Source organism: Chrysoperla carnea, chromosome 1 (assembly GCF_905475395.1).
Source record: "Chrysoperla carnea chromosome 1, inChrCarn1.1, whole genome shotgun sequence".
In the NCBI taxonomy this organism is placed as follows: Eukaryota; Metazoa; Arthropoda; class Insecta; order Neuroptera; family Chrysopidae; genus Chrysoperla; species Chrysoperla carnea.
Window position 1 is genome coordinate 130,150,778 of NC_058337.1, and position 26,266 is coordinate 130,177,043.

The following is a 26,266-nucleotide window of genomic DNA, read 5'->3' on the forward strand; positions in this document are numbered from 1 at the left end:
GGAGTAAAGTTCTTTTCGTATTTATTTTGTTCTAACAAAGCCTGTTTCCCAACTTTTTCTTGCTTTTAAAAAGACTCGTTTAGAAAAAAAATAATTGCTCGAACAAACAATATTTAGTTAGTCTATTACACCAACGAGTGAACATCAAAAAATTAAAATATATATGTGTAGGATGGAAGCCCATTATTTTCAACCAAGTAAAAAATTTTTTTAGCAGTACAAAGATTGTGAGGGTAAATATTTTAACGCATAAAGTAAAAAATATGAATATATTTCGCCGATGTTAAAAAGCATTTTTATGAATACTTAAAAATACAAAATTATTTATTGTAACGTGAATTCTTGTATGTGTTATTCCCACACTTCCCATTTTTACTTTTAATGAATCTAATCGAATAATTCTAAAAAAAAACGAGATATACAGTGAGTTTATTTCCAAAATATCCACCCTTAATAACTCTTTATCTGATGTGATTATTATTTTGAGTGAAATCACGTCGATATAGATTTAGAGGGGGAAGTTCTAAAATGGTACCTAGAAAATTTTAGATTTCATACCTTCATCCCAACCCCTCCAATTTTGAAATTTCAAATGGCAATTGTGATACCTCATTTGAAAGGGCAAAGAATTCTCTCTCTTCGACTATTTATACTAAACACTGTATACTAAATGTGACTATCAAATAAATTGATAAAACTGGGACGAGGTAACATGTGAAAGTTACCAAGTAAACGCCATAGCGCACACTATACCATGTCTCGCTATAAATGAAGCTTAAAGTGAAGTCAAAATTCTAGATAAATATGGTGGGAGCGCAAATAAATACATTTGAATAGTAAGATGTAATGCAATATTATAGTTTATATGCGTTTCCACCATTTATTTCATAGGTTTAAATTTTTTTGGTGTGGAGCCATCAGAACATTTTGTAGTGAACCAAATCCAAACCATCCTCGCATCCACTTCACACACAAAATTTCATTAAAATCGGCCATCCATTTAGGAGGAGTTCAATTACAAACACGCGATGACGCCAGTTCCATGATTTTTGTGAATTTTGTGAAAGTGCTCAACGTGCCAAAAGAAATTGTCAGTTAAAAAAATAGACTCTTTGTACACTTTAATTGACATCATCCGTGGGTGGACACTCTATAGTAATTGTTTTTTTTTTTAAATTGATGTTGGTTTGGGGATTGTTTTAATCGGTGTATTGAGACATATTCATTTGGCTATGTATAAAATATGTTATGGAACCAAAATAAATAAAGAATGTTTGAAATTAAATTAAATTTGTCCATGATTTTTTTTTATAAATAACAATTTTTGTGTTCATTTTATATCCGTTTTTATATCATATCAAATGTCGCATAATCCTTGAAATTTTTCTCGACTATAGTTGTAATAAATTTTCTTTTAATCACTCAAAGTTCATGTCAGTTTACTCTAGTGCATGTTTCTCTATATTTATGTACAGAGTAATTCATAAAACTAAAAAATATTTTCTTTTTCTTTTGTAAAACGCTCTTCAAGTAGAAACTCACCGATGTTAAATGTTTAAAAAAAATTTATTTTGTTACTAAGAGTAAATAATTTTAATTTTTAACTTATTATCTCTAATACACTTGTTAGTTGCATTATAGCGTGTTTTTTTAGTTTTTTAAACTATAATTTTTGTAGAAATATTTGTGTGAGATTAAGGATGAAAAGTTTCTTACGCAATAGAAAGTATCTTCGCAACAACCATAAAGAGAAAGCACATGAGTCAAGGGCTCAAATAATACAGGTTACGCTATCTGAACGATAATCGTTCAACTATCCTATCTTGCGACAATCATAATTATACTATTGCCTCACATGTCTTTCTACAAGCAATTGAGCAATCAATACATATCGAAATTTTATCGATATCATAAGAATTATCGTATAATCAACGATCAACGTTAAAACTTGAGTCATCCGTTTTTTAGAATAACCCTGTATTTCGATCTTAGAATTGTGATATATAAGAACTTCAACTTTTAGTATTTTCTTTGAAGTTTTTATTTTCATTGTAAAATGTGATACAAATTTAGTTTTTCACTTGAGTTAAAATTTTAAATATTTAAAATTTATTACTAAACACGTTCAAGAAATACTTCATGTTTGAAAAATTAAATTATGGATATATCATGTTCGTCAGTAACATCAAAGTTTTGATTAATCGTTACTTTGCGTTTAAAAAACCGATGCAAAACAGCAAAACTTTAACGATCCTCTTAATTTTAACATTACTTACATAGAAATTGCAAAACTTTACCCAATATTTACCACTACAAAAATGGTAAAATTAATGGTTTTGAGATATCTCGTGTCTATTGCAAACAAAACTAAAAATCATCGCACTGAATGAAGTAAATTTCAAATAAAGAAATCTATATGGGTAATTATTTGTCAATGAGTGTAAAGAACTGAGCAGAGATGAAAATAATGCCCGAAAAAATTACACTATTAAAAAAACTCCATTTTTCTAAGCCACCGGCAATTCTACTCTGGCGATTTTTCTGCATTAGCTTTTGGAAAATTGCCTATTTCTGCCAAACGACGAAGGCCATTTAAGAAAATCTGTTTATTAGAAATTCTTCGATCAAGAAACCGCCACTGATATTTCCGCAATATTTTCGAAAACTGATGCTCTAGCATTTCCATCACAATATCCAAAACAATTACATGGCCTACCAGATTAATTTACTATTAAGTTTACTCCTCTTGGCTATTATCTTTTGAGACATAAGTGTACACATATAACTTCATAACTATTGGGTTTCGGACAAAAGTATATAAGGCATTTTCGACTTAAAATTGTTCAAAGAATAATCTTTGAAAGCTATGTGTATCGAGTCACATCCTGTATAAAATATTGTGCTATTTTTAGGTAAATGATTTATGATTATTCGTGTTTTTTACTATATTTAGCTATTTTAAATAAATAAAATTATTCTAAATAAAATATTTAAATTTGACCTCAATCATAAGTTGTTGCTATTTAGAATAAATAATTTCTAGTTTAACTATATTTTATTATAACTCAATAATGCAGTTTAATGCGTTCGGTAATCAATGCTTTGAATGATAATGTCAATTAGATTTTGTCTATAGGGATTGTCGTTTATATTATTTCATTGTAATTATCGGGATAAATTTAGACACGTTTAGAAAAAACGGGATGTTATTAGTGCGATTGTGTTGTCTGCTTGATTGTGACATCTGTTGAATATTTATAATACAAATTTCCAAAAACTAAATAAATTATTTAATTATTTTCAATAAATTTATATCATAGCCTGGCAAGCTTTGAGTTTGTTATACTCTTTATGGCTTTTAACAAGATAGGTATGTCTCGAAATGAGACGGATGATTATAAAAATAGTTTAATACAGAGTGCTACTTGTTTAGAATCTAAACAGAAAATAAACTACGGTTGTTAAAAAGCGGATTTTTGATTTACTATTTACTATACACATGCCAATGATAAGGTTTGGAAGTAGGGATAATGTTTTAGGGGATAATTTTGTTTGATTATTCATTCATTACTGAATTTCTTCGAAGGTTGAAAAAGTAAAAAGTAATTTTTTTTTGTAAGTGATTTTATTAATGGAAAAGACCATTGCTAAATTTATATTGGGTATGGGTATGGGTATGAAGGTTAGCGGGCCATGCTGGAGCATCGGGCCTCGAAGCAATAGTTCAGAGCCAAATAGCCAAATAGACCCTTGTACTCTATCCCCGCTACGCTTTTCAGTGGCCTGTATAACCAACTGATGTACTGAAACCCAGGATTTGCCTAGCGCTGAGTTTCCTAATTTCTTCTGGTTCGACTATGGCCGGACCAAATCATTTCCTTCGCTGCTGTATGAGCGCCGGGCAGTAACAGAGAAAGTGGATCGATGTTTCTTCTGAATTTTCTCCGCATCTGTCACACGCGGGAGATTGTCTTTTTCCAATCTGATGTTGGAACTTGTTCAGGTTATCATGCCCTGTGAGTAACTCTACGATGACTCTAATATCAGCTCTGTTTAGTTTCAAGATCTCCTCGGCTCTGCTACCGAGCGAGTTTCCTTCACCCAACAGGCTTTTGGCGATTCGCCCTTCCTCGTAGCTGGTCCATGCCTTTAATTGTTGGTTTTTCAGATTATCTCCTAATCTGTTAAGACCATCTTGGTATGGCATCCTCGCAAGCTTTTCTTGAATGGAAGCCATGGTGGTTCCCAGTTTGGCCAGCTTGTCTGCTCTCTCATTACCGTTCCAACCAGAGTGTCCGGGGATCCAGGTAATATTGACTTTATTGTGCCTCGCCAGGTTGTTTAGACTGTTTCTAGGCTCCTTGACGAGTCGCGATGACACTGTACAGTTTGATAGCGCTTTGAGTGCTGCTTGACTGTCTGTGCATATACTAATCACACCATCCTTCAAATTGGCCAATTGGAGGTGGTCAGCACATCTCATGATGGCTACCAGCTCTGCCTGGAATACAGTATTGTAACTGTGCAACTTGATGGATGTGTCATTTTTATCAAATTTAGTCAAATTTATATTACATTCACATATTTTTTCCCAGATGTTTTAATTAAAAATTAATTAATTGGTAGGATACTCTGTATTTAAACTGAGTGAGTCTCACCTCAGAACATACCTCTCTTGCTTACTCTCATTGGATGATACAAAAACTGCCTGCAGAGCCTATTGAGTAAATAGAATAACTAGTGTTCAAATTAAGATGAGCATTTCTGTGGGCTAAATTATGCATTTTGATAAAATATATCCCTTTCAGGAAAAATATTTGAAATTTTATTGTGGGTCCTGTAGAGGATATATTTAAAAAAAAATGCAGAGTAACTAGTGCCCACTGATGTTAAAACTTGAAAGAAAATAAATTTGTAAAAATAATGCATCACTTAAACTCTTTTAAGTCTTTTAAGTAATTTTTATACCAAGCATATATGTAATATGCAAGGTATACTAAGTTTAGTCCCAAGTTTGTAACTCTGAAAAATATTGATGCTATGAACAAAATTTTGGTATAGGTGTTTATGAAATCACCTAATTAGTCCATTTTCGGTTGTCTGCCCGTCTGTCCGTCTGTCGGTCAACACGATGACTCAAAAAACGAAAAAGATATCAAGCTGAAATTTTTACAGCGTACACAGAACGTAAAAAGTGAGGTCGTGTTATATAAATGAGCAACATAGGTTAATTGGGTCTTGTAAACCGTTACAGATAGAACAAAAGTTTAAATGTAAAAAATATTTCTTATAAAAAAATAACCAACTTTTGTTTGAAAACTTTTTTCGTAATCATCACTGTTTATCCGTGAGGGCGCAAATTAGACGTAAATTGTATACTATGTATTATATGGGGATATCAGTTATGTATGTGTGACACGTATGTATGTGTAATGTGATAGAGTAATCAATACTGTCTATGCATGGTATTTCAACAATTAACTCAATCAATTGTTGGTTTTCACTTGTTTTAAATATTTTAAAATTATTGAAAAAGCCTTAACGAAATTATATAAATAAATTTCACATTTGATATCAATAAATTTCGAACTATAAGTACAAAAGTTTATTTGTTCCGGTTCATCCATTTAAAATTAAATGAATAATGTAGGATTGTATCAGGATGAAAAATAATATTTGTTTTTAAAATATGTACTTAAAAATATGTAGAGCATAATGTTATTAATGAATATCCGTTCTGGGAAGAAAAAAAAACTGATGCATTAAAAGCTGATTTTTAGTTAAAACATTTTTTTTTTCTATATTGAAAATAGAAAATGATATTCGGAAATGAGACACGATAGTAAGTTTCTCATGAACACGAAGTGTACGATCAGATTCAATAAAAATGATATATTTCAAATTTGTCTATCAACTCCAATTTTTTTCAATATGATAAGCTATATTTTCAATCTAATAAAACTCATAAGGAAATCTAAAACGAAATTAGGGTTTTTCTAATCATCATCTAATCTAGTCATTCAAATCCAAAAAATTTAATTTTGCTCTATCACAACCAAATTTTATCCAATTTTGATAAACAATATATATGAATTTCATAAATTTCAAATTTATAGTCAAATTTTACCCAACTTTAACAAGTTACAAGAAAACATGGCCCTGGATCTGGAATTTAGCCCAAAGAAGAACGGTAGGGAAAAAGTAACAATACAGATGAAAAGTTTGATCCAAAATTAATAGGTTTCAAAAAAAATTCCATTTAGATCGGACAAAATTGGGCTGTGTTATCAATAAAATCAAATTTTTGAACTTAATGACGTCATTAAAATCCAAAAAATTTAAGTTTGCTCCATCACAACCAAATTTTATCCAATTTTGATGAACAATGTATGAAATACTACAAAACTTGAGTCATACATTTCGTATTTATGATTAAATTTTACCTATCTTTAAGAGGTTTAAACAAATTGTGGCCCTGGATCCGAAATTTACCACAAAAGTGACCGGTAGCGAAAAAGTAACAACACTGATTAAATGTTTTGACCACTCCACTAATGCTCAAGTGATTTATATCAACCCTAACTTATATCAATAACAAAGAAATTACTCTAATATCCAGCCGTCTTGAAATCAATTTTTACGTCGTGGCTACTTCTTTTACAATTACATAAATTTCAATAGGCTTACTTTAAATAAATTAAACTTTTTTAACGTTTTCTGTTTTTTGAGCTCAGCTTTACATCAGCATTAATATTTATTTATTTTATTCAGTTGGCAAACAAACATACATTTCAGATATATATATATATATTATATATATATAATTTATTGATTTTCTACAATAAATGTATTATCAAATTACCACTGTCTATAAATATAATTACGATTAAAATCTATACTTACCGTTTACTTGATACAATATTATAATTACATACATATTACATTAAAATAAATACAAAACACACGAGTGACAGGCATGCTATTCCTATATATTTATTAAAGAGGGAGGAGCAAACGAGTGAAAGCCTCATAAAGCAGCTTAAGGAACAAAGTTTGATGTTTAAGTTATAATTTATTTTCATTATGACACTGGGGTGATTAGGGAATTGAGGTCAACAAGGCCTTGGAAGACGGGTACACGACATGTTCGGGAATTCCATTAATAGTTCAGTAAAAGATATTACAAAAATCGGCTAATAAAGGAAAATGAAAGAAACCGCTCGAATTTTGATAAAAAATCATGGAATGTGTTTCTTAGGTGTCAAATATCATTAGTAACGCATGAATTAGTGGTGCAAATGTTTCTATTTGTAAATAAACAATAAATTTTTAATTCAATGAAACGATCAATGTTAAAGTTCACTTGAAAAATTAGTAATTAGGCAACTTGTATGACGTAAATGTTAAGTGTTTGTCCAATAATCGAAAACCATTGTACATGTATAACGTGTACGTAATTCAGGTTGCCTATTTTTTAATTTTGTTAGTCAACTTTAACATTAATCGTTTCATTGAATTAACAATTTATTGTTTATTAACAAATGGAAACATTTGCGCCTTTAACTCATGCGTTACTAATGACATTTGATACCTAAGAAACACATTCCATGAAGTTTTAGCAAAAGACGAGCGGTTTCTTTCATTTTTCTTTATTTGTTATTAAAATTGATTAACGAAGAAGTAATAAGTAATCAGAGATTGCATTCAAAAGTGACCCATCTCCTTTTAGCAAAACAAAATTTTATATGTAATCTCTATGGCGATACCCACGTATGACGTCAGAAGTGGATACTTTCCTCTTTGTTTAATTAGGAATTTTAAACGTTCCAACTTCACTTTTCTATACGTGAAGATAGAATTCCTTATCTGGAGTGATAAAAAAGAATTAAGTCCGATCCCCTAATCGCCATATTGATTTATTATCCCCTTTCCATTTCAGAGATTATGGAAAAACCCTAGGAGCACCGAACACGCAAACGACAAGCTGATCATAAACACCAAGTAATACGAATTCCTAAGTGTTCAATTAGACACCATATTTTTTACAAAGAAAATAATTATATATAATTATATCGGTATTGAAATAATGTAAAAAAAATTGTTATTTTTTTTTATAAAAAGTAATAATGAATATCTACGTATTTTTTTTTTAAATGTATCAATTTTAAAGTATTCAATTTGTGTGAAAATGATATCTGTGTAACGAGTTTACTTCTCAGATATTAATCTATAATAATTTAATAATTTTGCATGTGTGTAATTTATATAGAATTCCGTACCATAATACTGAAACAAATTTTATAAATTGTATACAGAAGTAATTATATATTTTCAGCTGCCGCCAGCGTAAATGGGAGTATTTTTTTCCAATAGAGATGGTTTTTTCCCAAAAATCTTTATGGATACAAGATAGAAAAAACCGCGATTGTGGTATTAACAAATGTACATTGAATTAAATTTTAAACAAATATCTTGATGGATACTTTGAACAAAATTTTAAACAAATTACTGTTAGTTTTGATTAAATTAAATTTTTATTATCATTAAATTCAGTTAAATTTTTATTATCATAATTTAGTTGCTGTCTCTGTTATTAATCCGAAATAAATTTGAATTGTGTAAAAAATACCTTAGATTATATATCATGCGTTGATAAATATTAATAATACATGTTATACCCAATTTTATCAATTTACAATTTTAAGACTATAACGAGTAAACTACCTTAAGTTATATCAAAGAAGAAATTAAAGTGTGAAGTGACAAAATTGTAAACGTTGAATTCGTAGAATTACTTTCGAAAACGTACATTTCTATGAAAACGTAAGTGATCTTAATTATCAACTCCTTTAAACCTTCTTTAATCGAAATCTCGAAAATTCACATTCAAATCTCATTTAGTGAGATTCCTTCTATCCCATAAGCTCTATTTCTCTACAGCTGAGACCTTGGTAAGGAAAGTAACAACAAATGTGATCGTAAAGGTTATTGTTTCATTTTCAACGGTTATTTCAGCTCAATTTACCATTAACTTCATGTTAATTTAAACTAGAATAATGCGAATAGATTCACTGGTTCGTATCATGTTATTTTATACATCAACTACATAATTCAATTTCAGTTTATGTAGTACGACAAGCTAATTGATTAACTCATATAAGATTAAGCTATTTCGACGATAATACTGTGTGGCCATAGCTACACAGATCACCATATACAGGTCCTTTTCAAGGTTTTTTTAAGAAGGAGTCATTAAATAATATAAAACTATATTTTTAATAATATATTTACATTGGACTGTATAAAAAACAAAATCATGTTAATACAAGCGCATTATTTTGTTGCCAATAAAATCGTTATATAAATATATAACGATATCAAAAAAATTGATTTTTTTACCTTTATGACGTCATAAAAAAAATTTGATTTTGCTCTACCACACGCAAATTTTTATTCAATTTCAATCAAGTATGTAGTTCTACTAATTTTGGCCCATTCTTTTCAAATATTTGTCAAATTTAACGTATCTTCAATAAATTTCGGAAATGCAGTATCGCGGTGTCTATATTTGGTTTAATATAAACGAATATCATTTAACGAATACCCTCTTATATCGGCTATCCGATATAAGGATTGACTTTCATAAATAAAGTCGCAACGAGCTTGTTGGTAGCTCAAATGTAGCGGAGGCAAGGCGGAAAGAAAGAAAATATCTCTGTTTCGTTTCATCCCGCGATCAATCTAATTATTATTCACAATTTGGAAAATAGCAAACCCTTGAAAATGTCATATATGTAGCGATTCTATTTTTCGTAAGTAGTATTGCATAAATTTTTCTCTCTTATCACGAATACATTAAATTCAGTTAATGTATATGTACTTCGAATTCGATTGTATTTTATTATTACAATTTCCTACCTATTTTCAAATAGATAAGCATTAAGTAATTACTTAGCGTCTATTACTAAACTAATTTTCTACTTGGCGTATTAAAAATATATCAAGTTTTATTTCGATTCTAATGTGGGTAGAAATGGTAGATATTGTTTTTTGTTATTTATACCATTATATTATGCAAGTCTCGTAGCACAAAATAGTTCATATGGAGTTGTTATTTTCCTGTTTACAATTTTATATGTTTTCTAAAAGTATAATCCATTTAATTCATGTTTATTGTAGTACAATTTCCTTTTTTTTTTTTGTACTAAATGTAACAAATATTAAAGCGTATGTAGTTTCTTGTCGCGTTAAACGTCGTCCAAATTACGTTCAGCTGATTATAATTCACTCTACCGAGCTTTCAATTATTACAAATAAAACACCAAAGTTGTAAAAATTACGGTAAATATTAGACCGACCAATGAAAATTAATAGATTTGAAATTAAAATTTATTCTTTGAAAACTTTGAAGCTAATTCAAAATGAAACAATTTAAAAAAAAAAAGTATAGTAAGTTTAGTCCCAAGCTTGTAATGCTTAAAAATATTGATACTACGAAGAAATTTTTGGTATAGGTAGTCATAAAATCACCTTAAAAGTCCATTTCCGATTATCCGTCTGTCTCATCTTCTCTGTCGCTGTCCAGCTCTTGCCACGGGGAGGTGAACTCATTTCAGCCAGCCTTTCTTTGACGATTTCTCCGACCTGAAGTCCGTTGACGTCAAAGCACTCCTGTTGTTCTTAAGCACCTCCAAATGATTGATGGAGTAGTGGCCGGGAATGGGGATGGGTCAACCTTTTTTCGATATCACAACGGACTCTATGGTCTAAGTGTGCCCCACCCTCAGGACAGGCACTCAAACCTAACCTTTATACAGCTAGAAGATACGCCCTTCTGAATAGCACAATTTTCTCTAAATTTCAGGAAGATAATTTTGTTACACCGCGTATTTTCTTACTTGGCTTTTATATCTTTACGTGTTTAAAACTTTACTTTATCGTCATACTTTATATATGTTTACTTCTATAAAAAAATAAGTTATTATTTTAAAAATTTAACATTGATGTCAGTTATCACACTATTTTGTTAACTTTAAAATAAACTTATGCCAGGTGGTAGAATTTATTTCGCAGTATTCTTTCAAATATATCAAAATAACAGCTGGGAATTTGTATAAAACTATAAATTCGATACCAAGTTATTATTTTAATAAAAAAAAATATCGAAATATTTTAATAATATATTTATGTAAAATTGATCCATTTTTATGTAAAATTGATCCTATTTATGCTATTTTTCGGTAATCGATTATGAAATATAATGGAAAACTTTAGTAGAGCCTTTAAATTAAATTAAACCTTACATATAGCTTGGAGGCTTGTCAATCACGAGTAACACCACTCTATCGAAAATTTATGTAATTTATTGTGGCATCTTAATTGGCTAGGAATCTATGATACATGAATCTGATATGTTATGGAATATTTAGGCAGTATCCTGGTCAAGAAATTTGAAGAAATCGATTTTTTAACCGACTTCAAACCAAAAAAAAGGAGGTTCTCAATTCGACTGTATTTTTTTTTCATGTTTGTTACCTCAGAACTTTTGACTGGGTGAACCGATTTTGATGATTCTTTATCTGTTTGAAAGCTGGTGCTTCTCGTGTGGTCCCATATCATTTTGGTCTAGTTCTGACAACGACATCCCTGAGAAAACCATAAAAGACTTAAATTTGCATTCATTATGCACGACAAGAGGATGAATAACTCAATATCACGTCAACCGATTTCGATGATTCTTTATCTATTTGAAAGCTGGTGCTTCCCGCGTGGTCCCATTTCATTTTGGTCTAGTTCTGACAACGCTATCCATGAGAAAACCATAAAAGTCTTAAATTTGCATTCGTTATGCACGACAAGACGACGAATAACTCAATATCACGTCAATCGATTTCGATGATTCTTTTTTAGTGAAAAATTAGTTAGTGTACTTCAGATTCACTAAAAATCACGAAATAAACAAAACTTTTAACAAAAAAAAACCGACTTCAAAAGAAAATCTTTTCCAAAACAAATTAATATGCACTAAAAAGTAAAAAAATAACGATAATATAATGCAGTTAAAATTATTGTTTTTTTTGGAGTCGTTGTCAGCCAAGCTAATGTAGCAAACTGTTCTGTCAGAGCTGTTTCCTGACACTGACTCCAAAAAAAACAATTATTTTAACTGCATTATATTATCGTTATTTTTTTACTTTTTAGTGCATATTAATTTTTTTTAGTGCAAAAGATTTTCTTTTGAAGTCGGTTTTCTTTTTGTTAAAAGTTTTTTTTATTGTTGTTGATATTTTTTAAAGGTTATACCTTTTAGAATAAAACAGCTCGGTTAGCAGAAATAACTTTGTAAAACATTGCACATGAAGTAGAAGAAGGCAAAATTTCTTTGAAATTCGATGAGAATCTTCTTTCGAAATCTCTCAATTGTTTGAACCTCGGATTTAAGAAGCATTCGGATTAAAAAAATTCAATTTTAAGTATTTTTAACATATGGTCAAAAAAAAATGGTATAAATATGTTGTTCAGACGATAACGACATCTTTACTTACTAAGAATTTTTCAATTTTTTGTTTGTTTCAGATCACTACAATGGCTGGAATCGTGTCAACCAGGGTGCCGAGTTTTTCTTTTGTAGCCCCCACTTCAACGACCTGTGAATAATTTGCTAAATTTTTTTTTACAATTATCATTTTGTATTTTTAAAATGCCAATAAATATCATATGAAAAAATCGCTACATAATATTTTGCATTTGTTTATAATCTTAGTTTGAAAAGTACCTACAATTGAGGCATCTAGACCAGAATGCCCCTTAATAATTATTGAGAAATTATTATTTTCAGATAGGCAAAACCATATAGACCAAAATAGCATAGATTTTTTCTCCATTCAGACTTTGTTTATCGTACAACTCAATAAAAATGTGTTTATTATGCAGGGCAGAGGCTAAATAGATAATCTCCAAAAAACAATTTTCAATATCATTAAAAATAAATAAATCCCCCCAAAAAAACGGGATGTGTACAGAACTAAATGGTACAGAAAATAAAATTATACAGAAATTATTACGCCTAATTAGTATTTTATCGTCGTAGAAAATCAAATGTTATAAATAAAAACATGGTTACATTCAAAACATATAAATATATTTTAAGTCCTTCCCACTTGATTGTAACCAGTTGTAACAATGCTACCAATTATATGTATGTGTTATAATTCAACATCAGATGTGCCGAATGTAATAATGACTTGTTGGTTTTATTAAGCTATAAAGGGAGATAATAAAATCTTAAAGGTTGAGTGGCCTTAAAAAAAGGTTTGAAGATTTATAATAATTTGTATCTATGTATTCCGAGTAAGTGACAAATTTTAAATGTATCACTCTGGGGACTGAGGATTATGAGGATAAACATAAACTTTTCAACAATAGAGACGGACCCATCCAGAGATATCACAATTTGGTCAAGGATTAAGAAAGATTGAAAACTTCAAGTTGAGGAACACTTGGATACTCGAAGACAAAATCTAGATACGCCCAGAAGCATGATCTCAGAAGCTCTCCTGTTACTAGAAAGATAGAACTGGACAGAGAGGTAGGAATAAACAGAAATTTAACGATTTATGACTATACTGCATTATTGAAGTCGAGAAAATTGCTTTTTTGCTCAAAAATGTAAACAAAGATTCATAGAACTATGCGACTACTTATTCGTAGGAAGAACTGCAATCTGCACAAGCAGAAATCGATGGAAAACTGCTCTGCTAGTGACAATTTCAAGAATCGGATTTCTAAAACTGCAACTACTGACGATAGCTCATGTCGATATCAGATCCTACTTAAATGACACTTTGATAATCTGAATAAGACTAATTGAAGGAATAACTGTACTCAGAAGCCTAACTTACGTTATTTAACCGAATATAACACGTCCGCCAAAATGACAACGTCAAAAACAGATTTCTAAAACAGAAACTTCTGTAGTCAATGCAAAGGAAACGATAGATCATTTCGATATCAGATCCTACTTAAAGGACGCTTTGATAATCTGAATAAGACTTATTGATTTAACCGAAGATAACACGCTTAATAAATTTTATCGCCAATATTTTCTTCTAAAAGAAACATTTTGTTCAATATCCTTTTCCCTTGCATAGACTGCGCACTCAAGTCGCATTCTATTTGCTTTGCTTCGTTGATGTTGGCAATTTCTAAGTGTCTCCACGAAAGATAAATTGCCATGAAAGCTTATAAAGATGCATTAGAATCTCAACTATTTAGATGACAGTTTCTTACATCTATCTACTAAAAGATTTGGATTTTAAGCAAATGCAACGATTATAACCTTGTAGTCACGATTGAGATATAGTTTCCAACCGGGAGGTTGTATATTTAGAAAATTCATTTTGGTTGCAAGTTGATGATAAAAGCCGATTTTTCGAACACAAAAATAAATATACGACCAAAAATTGTATCTAACCTAATAAAAAGAGATATTTAAAGAGTGATTTACACAAAAAGGTGTACTTAAATACAGATTATAAACTCTTACATGTAGCTCCATTTTTGAAGCTCTAAGCTGTACTCCGACAATAAAACTTTTCAAACAATGAAATAATAATAACAGACTTTTCACACACAAAATGTAAAAAAAATCAATTGTAATACGAGAAGAAAAAATACTTTAAGTATTCAAAAGATGTTTTACAACTGCAATTCATCTTTTATTTTTTTTGTCTTCTTTATACTTTTTTTTTTTATAATATAAAAGAAAATCCTCTTTATGGCAGATACACTTATATGGCATATACGTGTAAGGATATAACTTATATTTTAATGGTACTTACCCAAACATTCAAATCGGCCATCTTTATGAAAGAATGGTGTCATTTCAAATTTACAAACACAACGACTGTCCCTACATTCTGTTTGAAATGATGTTGCTTCACATTGTTCATTAAAATAACATGATTCATTAACTGTTGACGCTGTAAAGAGAAAAAAATACAGAATTATTAAAAATCACTTAATTTAGTACGAGCGCCAAGGCGAATTTAGATTTAGGATTGAAAACTTTGATGATGAATTTTGTTATAACTTCATGCATGGATGAAAAATAAGAATAAAATTTTACAATATCTACCTTGGTTTTCGAAATATCAAAAGCTAAATAACTAAACGAAATTTTCAATTTTCAATTTTTTGAAAATTTTTCCAGATATCGAAAAATTTTATCCCTACTTTCCGTCTTTTATTGTCACGTTATAACATAATTCACATAATAATTCATCAAAATTGAATTTTTTTTTATATGAGTGTCTCCCCTACGGTTTCCATACACCCTTAAGTAGTCGGGAACAACAAGGTTTTAACTTTAATTTAAATATTTTTTTTTTATTTCTACCGACTAGTTTTGGAGAAATCTATGAAAACATATCATCCATCTACCGTTTTCCCATAAGACTAATGTTAAATATGCCTACTTTTGAAGTTCGGAGAACCTCCTTAAATTTTTTTAAATTGATTTAGACTTAGTACAACTCTTAGACTAATAAGATACATAGACAGGGCGTCAAACGATTTTAATTGTGCCAACATCTGAGGTAATTGCTTGGGTCAAATCCATCATGGCGGCGGTTTAGAAATTTCAAAACAAAGTGTTGTTGTCATACTTGTCATTGTAGATTCGTAAGAAAAAATGTAAAGTGATACGTGATAAGTATTTTTTTAAGACAAAAAGCGAAAAAATTCAGTGAAATCACGGTGTTTTATGTAAAACATTGTGTGATATGAAAATTTGACATTCAATGTATGTTTCGTTGATAAAAGTCCCTATATTCAATGTATATTTTTTTGATAAATATCTATAAATGATATTCTTTTACCTCAGATGTTGGCACAACATTCACTGTACGGATAGATAGGTGATACTCAGTCTATGTACTATAATGTCAATGATTCAACTTCATATAAAAAAATCCAGCCTTTTATCTAAAATTTCCCCGTCGCTCGTACATCCTTAAATTTATAATTAACTATCAATTATTAACTTCATCAACAAGAAAATTTTGATTTTTGGAGATTAATGACTATCATACAAAGAGGTACCCTTTTAGGAGACTATCGCAGTATTTACGAAACCGATTGGTAAAAAAATTGTATTTTTTGATGCATTTTTGTAAATAGTGAAAATATTAAAAATAATGGATTATAAATAAATTTGCTCGGGAACATAGAAAAATAGCTATAAATATTCGGATGCATTAAAAATAACGACCTATAAACAAAATTATTTATGAACAATCGATATAAACAAATGCATGCATATACCAAGCATCAAAGAATTAGGTACACAAATTTGCCGATACACAAAATTTTCCAACTTTTATATATAAATAAAAGTATATAAACAGCCAAAAACTTTTTTCGTTTCTAGGTCATTTCAATGATCATAATGTGAAAAAAACTATATACAAGAATTAATATGGAAATCATGAAAAGCAAATCAAGTTTAAATAGAGTCATTTAGTTAAAAATACATTGACTAATCATTTTTTTGTTATTTGCTTTTTGTTTTAACATCAGTAAAAAACACTTCACACGTTCGATAATTCTACAACAAAATGTTCTTTTTCATTTTTTTACTTTCTCTTTTTAGAATGTATAATGACTTGAGAGTTAACAGTGAAAGCATTTGCTATTTTAAAAAGTCTAAATTATAGACGAAATATAAGGATGAATTCTTGTTGACTTCGAGTTGAGACATAGTTATTGAAATGGTTACTCAACCGATGTTGTAGATTCTATCCTCCGAAAATGCCAATGGCCTAAAGGAATTAGGAATACAACCTCTTTTGAGAAAGTTTCCGAAAATAATAAGTGGGCTAGAGTTATATTTAACCATCATTGTAATAACAAGATAGATAGAATTTTGAACAAATCTGGAATTTCAGTTGGTTTTACATCTCAGAAATTACAACACACCTTGGGTCAAACCAAGGATCCAATTCCGGACGCCCAGAAATCGGTTATCTACCAAATTTCTTGCTCGAATTGTCCTAAAATTTATTTGGGGCAGACCAAGCGACAGATGTCAATCCGCGAAAAAGAACATATAAGCGATGTCAAGAATCATCGAGAAATCTTGCGGACCATGTTTTAAATACAGAACGCAAAATTCTACCTGCGAAGTTAATTAAATCAGTTAGAAATCACAATAGTTTAGATGCTTACGAAAGCATTTTAATCCATAAAGCAGGCAATAAGACTCTGAACTGGGATAAAGGTCCTATACCTGACTCTGAATTGATAAAATGGACAACTGCTACAGGTCAAGCCATAAAACAATTCTCGTCAATTATAGCGAACTTGGACACACCCATCTCACAAACGATACCAAATTTTAGATATAAATTAAGGTCGATAAAAGAATTTTCAAACCCACTAAATAATTTGTTGTGCAATGTTTACAAAAAGTTTGGTGGTATTGAGAAATTTTTTCTTCAAATTTGTGATAATTTTTGTATTTTTATTTTTTGTAAATCGTTACTGTTTTGTTGGTAATGTTTTGTTTTTTTTTTTTAATTTTTTAATTTTGTGTAAAATGTTTGTAATGTGTTATACGAATAAATTTTGCTACTGACGATGATTGCGTTGCAATCGAAATATCGATATTTAGCGACATGTAAGTCCATTGTATGTTTTTTAATTGTATTTTTTAAATAGAATTTCTTAATATACAATTTTTTTTCGAGTATCGTGGTATTTATTTCAATAACTATAGATGAAATATTGTTTATGTTAAGAAAAACAAAATATTATATTTGCGTTTTGTCTGCAAACTTATGAAATATGCAATCATAAAGATACGTTAAAAGCATTTTGGTGTTGCTTTTTTGTAAAATTTACATACATCAAAATTAGAAAAAAAATGAATTTTCATTCTCTGTTTGATGTTTACAAGACGTATAAATGGTGTCCTGGATAGGTATAGACAGAAAAATATCAATGTGCATCAAGTCAGCTAAGCACTCGTCACGTCTCCATAGAATAGCTTTAGCAGAAGAATGGACATAGAGCAAGAATTTGCCGCTAATTAATTGTGGAAGAATTATTTCTAAAATCAATATTTTTCCTTTTTTGGGTACTTTGCTAAATTGATATAAAGTGTTCGAGTGCGAAAGGTGTTCGTAGAAGAGTTATCAAAGCACTGAAAAACAGTAATAAAAAAACAACAAAATCGATATTTTAACAACTAATTCACGGCTAATCAGCAAATTATCCATCTACTCGATTTGTCGAGTCTATCTCGAGTCGATTTGTGACAAATGCTTGATGCACATAAAACACCAGCCAGAAATTCTACATCGAATTTCCACCTAATAGTTCCTTTGAAATTTTTTGAACCGCATTCACCAATAAATAGGTGCCAATTTTAAAATTTCTCAATAAATTTTAATCAAAATGAAAATTTTATTTTAAAATTGCATAAAATAAAATTTAATGCAATCTATTCTCCAAATATGTTTTCTCATACTTCAATAGTTTGCGGTGATATTAACGTTCAAAGTTTTAAAAGTTTTCGACCAAAAATCACACTTGTATTTAATGAGTGAGATTGTGGGACCTCCGTCAAAAACGAAGCTCGAATTTCACTTTTTCGCCAACTCTAATTATCGAATTTAAGTTTGCTACGACAGTAAATTATACTAATTAACATATAAGTGTTGCCTACAAGGTACTTTGACATACACAGAGACTTTAATGACTTCACTCTGATTAGTAAGTAATATATCTGACCCATAATCATGTACACTACCCCCAATCTGGTCAAACATTGCACCTTCGCAAATTGGAAAAATGCAAAAATTTTAAATCTTTACGTTCGGGTGATTTCAAAAGATTTCCCCCTAACATCTACGACTGAAGCTCTCCACAGAGAAACTGGACACCCCACAGTCCGAACTTGTTTCAAAAAGCGCTGTGAAATACAGAACACACTAAAATTGTGTAATTGTGTAGGCATCTGCTCATATCCTCACGCTTTTCGATAATAGCATGAGAGACTAAAAGCTATAAAGCTGTGTTTGACCTCTGAGAGTTTATGAACTGTCTAGAGACCTGATATCCTTTGTATAAAAAACCATGCTCACGCTAACGTGTGATTAAGCGCGTCGTTTGTTAAACAAAGTAATCTGTGTGGATTGAATCTTTTTTTTTAAATAAAAAGTATTGAATATTTTTTATTTAAAAGTATAACACAATATGTCTGGTTGGTTTGATATATGAAGGAAAAAAAAAGAAGCAGGATAAAAAAATACTATGATTCAGTCATAATTTAATCGTTAATAATTGCATACTCAAGCATATATTTTCCATACTCATGGTTTTGTGTTCACTGACAAAGTGGTTCGAAGAAAAGTAATACTAAACAAAAGCATGTGTTCAGGGCTCCGAGATTGGAGGAAGACTCGGTCGGCAGAGAAAATTCATTCAAAAAATCATTCTTCACAACCAGTTGTTCCAGTATCTGCATTAAGGACGTTCTCAAAAAAGCATGTTATCTTAGGATCATTTTTAAATCGTGTCTATGATTTGAGCTTTTAAAGCTGTAACAAGGCTAATTTTCTTAAGATAAATTTAGAAAACTAATATTCATTAGTTAAAAGCATGACTAGTATTTTCTTATAAAGAAAATTATCACAAGCGGTATTCGTTTTTCAATAAAGTACATTTGGAGTGAATGATATTTGTGTGTTATTTCTTCTATTCGCACCGTGAGTGAGTTTTTTCGGAGGCGTTTCCATGATAACGATACCCTACTTTAATTATAGAATTGTATGGATGCATATATAATTGTATGGATTGCATTTATGACTTACATTGAATATTTAATATTATTGTCTCACAAATTTAAATAAATAATTATGATAATTTACATTGGAAAAATAATTTTTGTGCAATTTGATTTCTTATCTTTCAATCATTTTAATTAGACGTATTCTATAACATTAACATGTAAAGAATTGCAAATTAGTCATAACAGCCTCTTTTAACGCCAAAATTTTTCACTGGAAACGCTGGCATCGATTTCATTGTCCCTACCCTGACTACACACACAACGAATAAGTGATTTTCTCGTCACAAATGAAATAAGTCATCAATAATTCAAAAACTATGGTATATTATATCGAAATATTTTACTCTTAATTTTCGTCTAATTTGCACAAGCTCTAACAGAATCCACCCTCAAAATTTGAAAGGTAAGCCTCCAATTTTTTCATCAAACTAAATGATATTTTGTATTTCATGACAGAAAAAGAAGATATTCTTCACATAAATTTGTTTATTCACTCGGACACAAAGAGTGAGCCTTTCTCTTTTCTGTATGCTAGAAATGACGTGATCATAGACATAGAAAATGAAGTGCGTCCTCGATCTACCTGTCAAATGAAGTTTTCCCAAAAAAATTTATTCCTCAATTAAGAAAGGGAATAAAGATGACAGCATAGATCAGTGTTTTAAATACACCTCAATCACTTTTTTCCATAATTCTCCGTTTTTACAAAAATTATCAACTACGATAATCTATAAATGAATGTCACAATATTTTATAAAAAAAAGTCATATATTTAATAGATTCGAATTGATTATTGACTTGTATTGTCAAATTAAAGTAAATATTCCACTCTAGGTAATTGTCTTAGAATAAAATAAATTACTGAAAAAATTTAGTTCAATTATTTAACCACCAGAACTGTATTATTAATTTCATTGAACATTAAACAAATACAATTTGTCATTAAAATTATATTTTCTACTTTTTTTATTGAATAATTTTATTTCTTGAATTGATTCATTTAATTGAATTAAATAACAAATTCATTCTAGTTACATGGAAATATGTTTTTAAAACATGTTAGCAAGAAAATATTATGTTCTACGTTCAAGAAAATTTTACTTGGTGTACTGTAATTTGCAGGCAGGAAATACTTATTTTCTGGGGTTATTGATATCGTTCATTCAAGAAAAGTTTGCTTGCTAAAAGAACATCAATAGCCAAGTAAACGCGTTTGAAAAAACCAATCCAGTAGTTTTCATCCATCAGCACTCCCGCTATGGGAATTTTGCTCACACTCGATTTAAAACATAAATAATTTTTATTTTTCAAATGATATATGTGATTGAAACTTTTTCTATCTTGATATAACTTTCTATCTATTTATTAATATATTTCTATCTTCATATAATTTTCTAATCTATTTTGTTATGATTTCTACAGATTTTTTCAGCTTATTGACAGTTTTAAAAAATATTTTTTATTCGAGACCTTCAGAAATTGTGTTTCTCTTTGGAATGTCTCTTAAGCAAAAAAAAAAAATATTACCATCGGAAATTTTCGAGGTAGTTCGTGCACTTTCGTAAGTTTATGGATATTTGGCTATGTAAGTAAAGTATATATCGTTGTAATATTTGAGTGTGCAATAATTTTAGTGAAAATAATTAATGATTTTTGATATATTTTAATATTAAGATTAATAAATGCATTTAACGTTCCTGTTAGGAACTTTTTTTATGATATATTTAATATCATAATTTTTATTGAAAGCATTCTTACTTATAAGTATATTTATTTTCTATAATAACATTGTCATATTTAATATTCAAAGAATTCATTCAATAAATATTTACAGTGTAATTAATAAATATGATTATGATTATTTTGATTAACTTATTCAAATTTGTACTCAGTAAATTAAAGAATATTTAACTCGCGAAATGTTTGACGCATGTGCAGAACGTGTGAGCAAGTCGTTTATCACGGAACTAAAGATTAATTATCGAACGACTGACGGGTTAAAAGAAAATTTTGAATAGTACTATAGTGATCAATTGGTTGAAATGAATCAATTTTTTAATTCACAATTATCATTTAATCCAACACTAATTTTCATAAAATTTACGTAGACTGGTACACATTTTTAATGTATCATCGGTATATTAATGTTTTGTTCATTATAATTTTTTTTTTGTTATAAATATGTGTCACGACAACAGTTTTACATATACTTTTTTTTAAATTCATATTTTTCTTTGTTTGAATCAAACAAAGAAAATGATTATCAGGACTATGCAAGTAGGTACAATTGTATACCTACCTGAAAATTTTAATTCTTATAATTTTATCATAAAATAATTTGAATATTATTCCGTTATTAACATAAATTATTAGATAAATTTGCATGATAATTGTGCTAATTAAGACTAATTTAGCTAATTGATATGTGGAATATAATAGGTAGGTACTCTGATACATACACTGTAAAAAAAAAAATTAATATACATTAACTATCATATATTAGTAAAAAATACATTTTTTGTTTTTTTCTTAAAATGTAAGTATTCTTTTAAAAAAATTAAGAAAAAAAGAAAAAATTTTGTTTGGAAATTTGCTGAAACTGGATGAGGGGGTAATTTGGACACAAAACATATATCCAAATAACGTTCAATTAAGGATTGGATGAGTGATTTTTGAAATATCGCGTAAAATCCTTTTATTTTGAAATTATCCTAGAGACATCTCAACCAATATTCAGCCATCCGTCAAGTAAGTTTTATATTTTTGGATCCTAGCTCCCCTTTATCATAGAGGGTACAAAATTGCGACAATTTTCGAAGATATTGATTGAAATTGCTCCCAAGATATCGCCTTTCGTTTACAATTTGGGTGATATCAGAGAAAACAAACTTCCGTTTCGTAAAAAAGAAATCGATTTTTTGGGTCAAGATTAGTCAACAAAATGATATTTATCCAAAAAACTTTGCTTCGAAATATTCTGAAACTGAATATATAGAGTAATTTTCAACTCTCGAAAAGCCTTTATTTCGGTCCTGGAGATATACTCCCTCTAATCGCCAAACGAAATGATTTTTTAGTTTTTTAAATTCTTATAACTGAAAATAATTGGAAGGCCCAAAAATGTGACGGGTTTTGCGACTGAAATTACAAACATATCCAAAATAGATAGTACGTCAAAAAAACATACAGAGAAAAATACACATTCTGTGTAAGAATATTCTCAGCTTATACATTTGCTTCTGAATGACCGAAAGTATATTCTAACTTCTTTAAAATATTGATTCAAATGAACATTTAGCTCAAAACTAAATTATGAAAAGTTTCACTTGTATTTTGAGGATAAATCTAAAAAAAGTCACACAAATTTTTAAAAAGCAACAAAATCAGAGCAACATTTTGACAAAGATATAATATCCAACCAGCAAATAAGTAATCCACAAATATTCAACCAAAATTTAATTTAGTATTACCATGTACTTGCTATTCAAAAGTAAATGAAAATATTTGTCCCCTAAGATCAGAAACATCAGAAACATGAAGAAAATATATGACCAAATAGGGACACACATAGTGTACTATATGCTTTTTGTTTTTTATTTTTTTCGTTGGTACTTCATATTCTGCTAGATCTTTCATCTGAATATACATAATTTATTTGGATATACTAAAAATACAGTGAGTTTCGATTTGATTTCACAAGCTGTTTAATGTGAATTCGATCCTTATGGTCCAACTTCCCAGATAGTGAATGAAAAGAAGTTTCTATAACTGCCTAAAACTAGTTTGCGTTCTATTTTAAGATTTGAAAATTTGACTCATGTACATCCCTATCCCTATATATTATAATTGTGAAAGTAAACATGTTTGTTTGTTACGCTTTCACGCTAAAACTAGCGAATGGTTTTTAATGAAATTAGCTGATATATCAGAATAACACATGAACTATAATTTATAAAGATATATTAACAAATGTCTAACAAATCATGGCCAACTATTCTAATATACTACTCAATGAATTATGACTATTTTACATTTAACAAAATTGAAAACTATGTATATCCAAAGAGGATGGAGGCTATAAAGCGGTGGTTTTTACTATTAAGTCCAGTGAAGCGAGCGGGTATCAATCTAGTAAATACATAAAAGCAATAGTCAAATTAAATATACGAAGACTTTTAAAAAAAAACCACAACTTGCAAAGGCTAATACTTGACAGTGTCAATGTCACACTTGACAGAAAAGTGACATATTTAAAACTATGTAGATTGTTTTTATTAATCGAAGAATCTTAAAAAAACAACTCTGTAGTAAAAATAACGTCAAAAAAGTTTAAATGTTAAATGTTAACATAATAAATTAAAAAAAATTATGTTTATTCAACTAACTCACTTGTGACAGGCAAATGTTGAATGGATGGATGATGCTACGAATGAAACGTTCTGTATGAATATATTTTAATATTATAAATATTTACATCCAGAATTTTCCAGTATCATAAATATTTCCTGACACAACAAGTATTTTTCCTTTTTTGTATTTTATTTATTATTTAAATAATTTTTTTTACACATGTTTAAACCATATACAGACTGGCCCTTTCATGTCTAGTTAAACTTCAGACTATTTCTCTCATCGTCAGAGTAGAGGTGTAAGCAAAAAAATATTTAAATTTCTATTTCAGAACTGTTCTTGCATTCTCGTCAGTTGAATATTCGCACCGTGTGTGAGTTTTATTGGAGGCGTTTCCATGGTAACGATACATTACTTTATTAATATAATTGTATGGATGCATATATAATTGTATGGGTTGCAGTTATGACTTCCATTGAAAAGTTAATATTATTGCCTCACAAATTTAAATAAATAATTATGATAATTTACATTTGAAAAATAATATTTGTGTAATTTGATTTCTTATTTTCACAATTTTTAATGCATTAAGTTTAATTAATTCGTGTTTTTCAATAATTTTAATTTGACATTTTCTATAACATTAACATGTAAAGAATAGCAAATTAGTCATAACAGCCTCCTTTATTGCCAAGATTTTTCACTGGAAGCCCTGACATCGATTTTACTGTCAATACCATGACTTTAATTTTAAAGTGCTTTAGTTTAGAGTTTAAAGTTCGAATCATTCTTAGTAGGACAAACTGTATATATACGCATAATAATAAAAAAAGCCACACAAAAGTTTATGTAAAAGTTAGTAAACTTGATGTAAAAATAAAAATAAAAAGTCAATTTTAGAAGCCTAATGTATGCTTGGTTGCTGTAGTGTAAAGGCTTCTAAATGAGTAAATAATTGAGAGCATTACCTACCCTTTTTCCCTACTCAGTTTATTGCGTTGGTGTGTTATTTTATTTTCAATTTTATTATTTATACTTTAAAATACAGTAGAATCTCGATAAGTTAAAGTCCAAGGGAAACAAAAAATATTTTAAGTTATAGAGGTTTTTAGTTATCAAGGGTCTATGTATTTTGCTCCATATCAGCTATCATTTTTCTAAAAACTTCTTTTCTGTATAATGTTTTAAAATTTTTAATTATTCCCTGATCCAAAGGTTGAAGTTGTGATGTTGTGTTTGGTGGAAGAAATTGGACTTTGTTTGATTTAGATAAAGCAAACAATAGGTAATGTTATTGTTTACGTTAACAAGTAAAAACGTGCAAGCAATAAATATCGAAACCATTTGTTTTGACACTCTTTCAAAATGACTCATTCACACAATTTTATGTTATAGAGGTTGTGGAAACATTTCTTTTAGTTACTGAGGGCCTAACAGAAATTATTTATTTAAGTTATAGAGGTTGCGTATTTTAAGCTATAGAGGTTTTGGGCTCTGATGGGAAGGGAACGTAGTATTTTTTGAAGTAACTAAGGTTTTTATGTTACCGAGGTTTAACTTATCGAGATTCTACTGTATTTACTTTTTTTTTTGGTTTTGTTTTTTCCAAAAATGGCGTTGAAAAGATTTCCGTTTGATGTTTTAATATTGTTTATTTACGAAGAGTAATTAAAATTTTAAATGTCTTCCTAGTACATGAAAAACCATTTCGGGTGTAGGTGTTGTGAATTAAAACTTTTAATAAGTGATAAACAAATATTCCGCTGAAGTTTCAGATTTCTTCAAATAACAGTACACGGTGAGCTATTTTTCACAGTCAAATGATAGATAGCATGTACTTTCATATAAGAAATTAGGCACAAAAACATAAAGAAATGCTGTCAGCATATATCGTTCATAACAAAATGATACCAATTAAAGGGAATGCAAAAATTGTACGATTTTGATCGTTCAATTTGATGGTCGCTTTGGGTTATCCTTAAGCTTGACCATGAACGCCACTTCAAAGTCAAGTCAATTTTATGAAATGATAATGGTTTAAGGATATTCGAACACCAAGGCAAT

At 29.3% G+C, this 26,266-nt stretch overlaps 1 protein-coding gene across 2 annotated transcripts in view; it reads right to left on the minus strand.

Moving 5' to 3' along the window:
- The window catches only part of LOC123297389, a 140,984-nt gene that overhangs the window by 54,744 nt on the left and 59,974 nt on the right, over positions 1-26,266 (minus strand). For both annotated transcript variants that reach the window (XM_044879034.1, XM_044879043.1), the window contains exon 3: positions 14,841-14,981. In XM_044879034.1, coding sequence (XP_044734969.1) covers positions 14,841-14,981 — 141 coding nt within the window. The remainder of the gene's footprint in view (positions 1-14,840; positions 14,982-26,266) is intronic.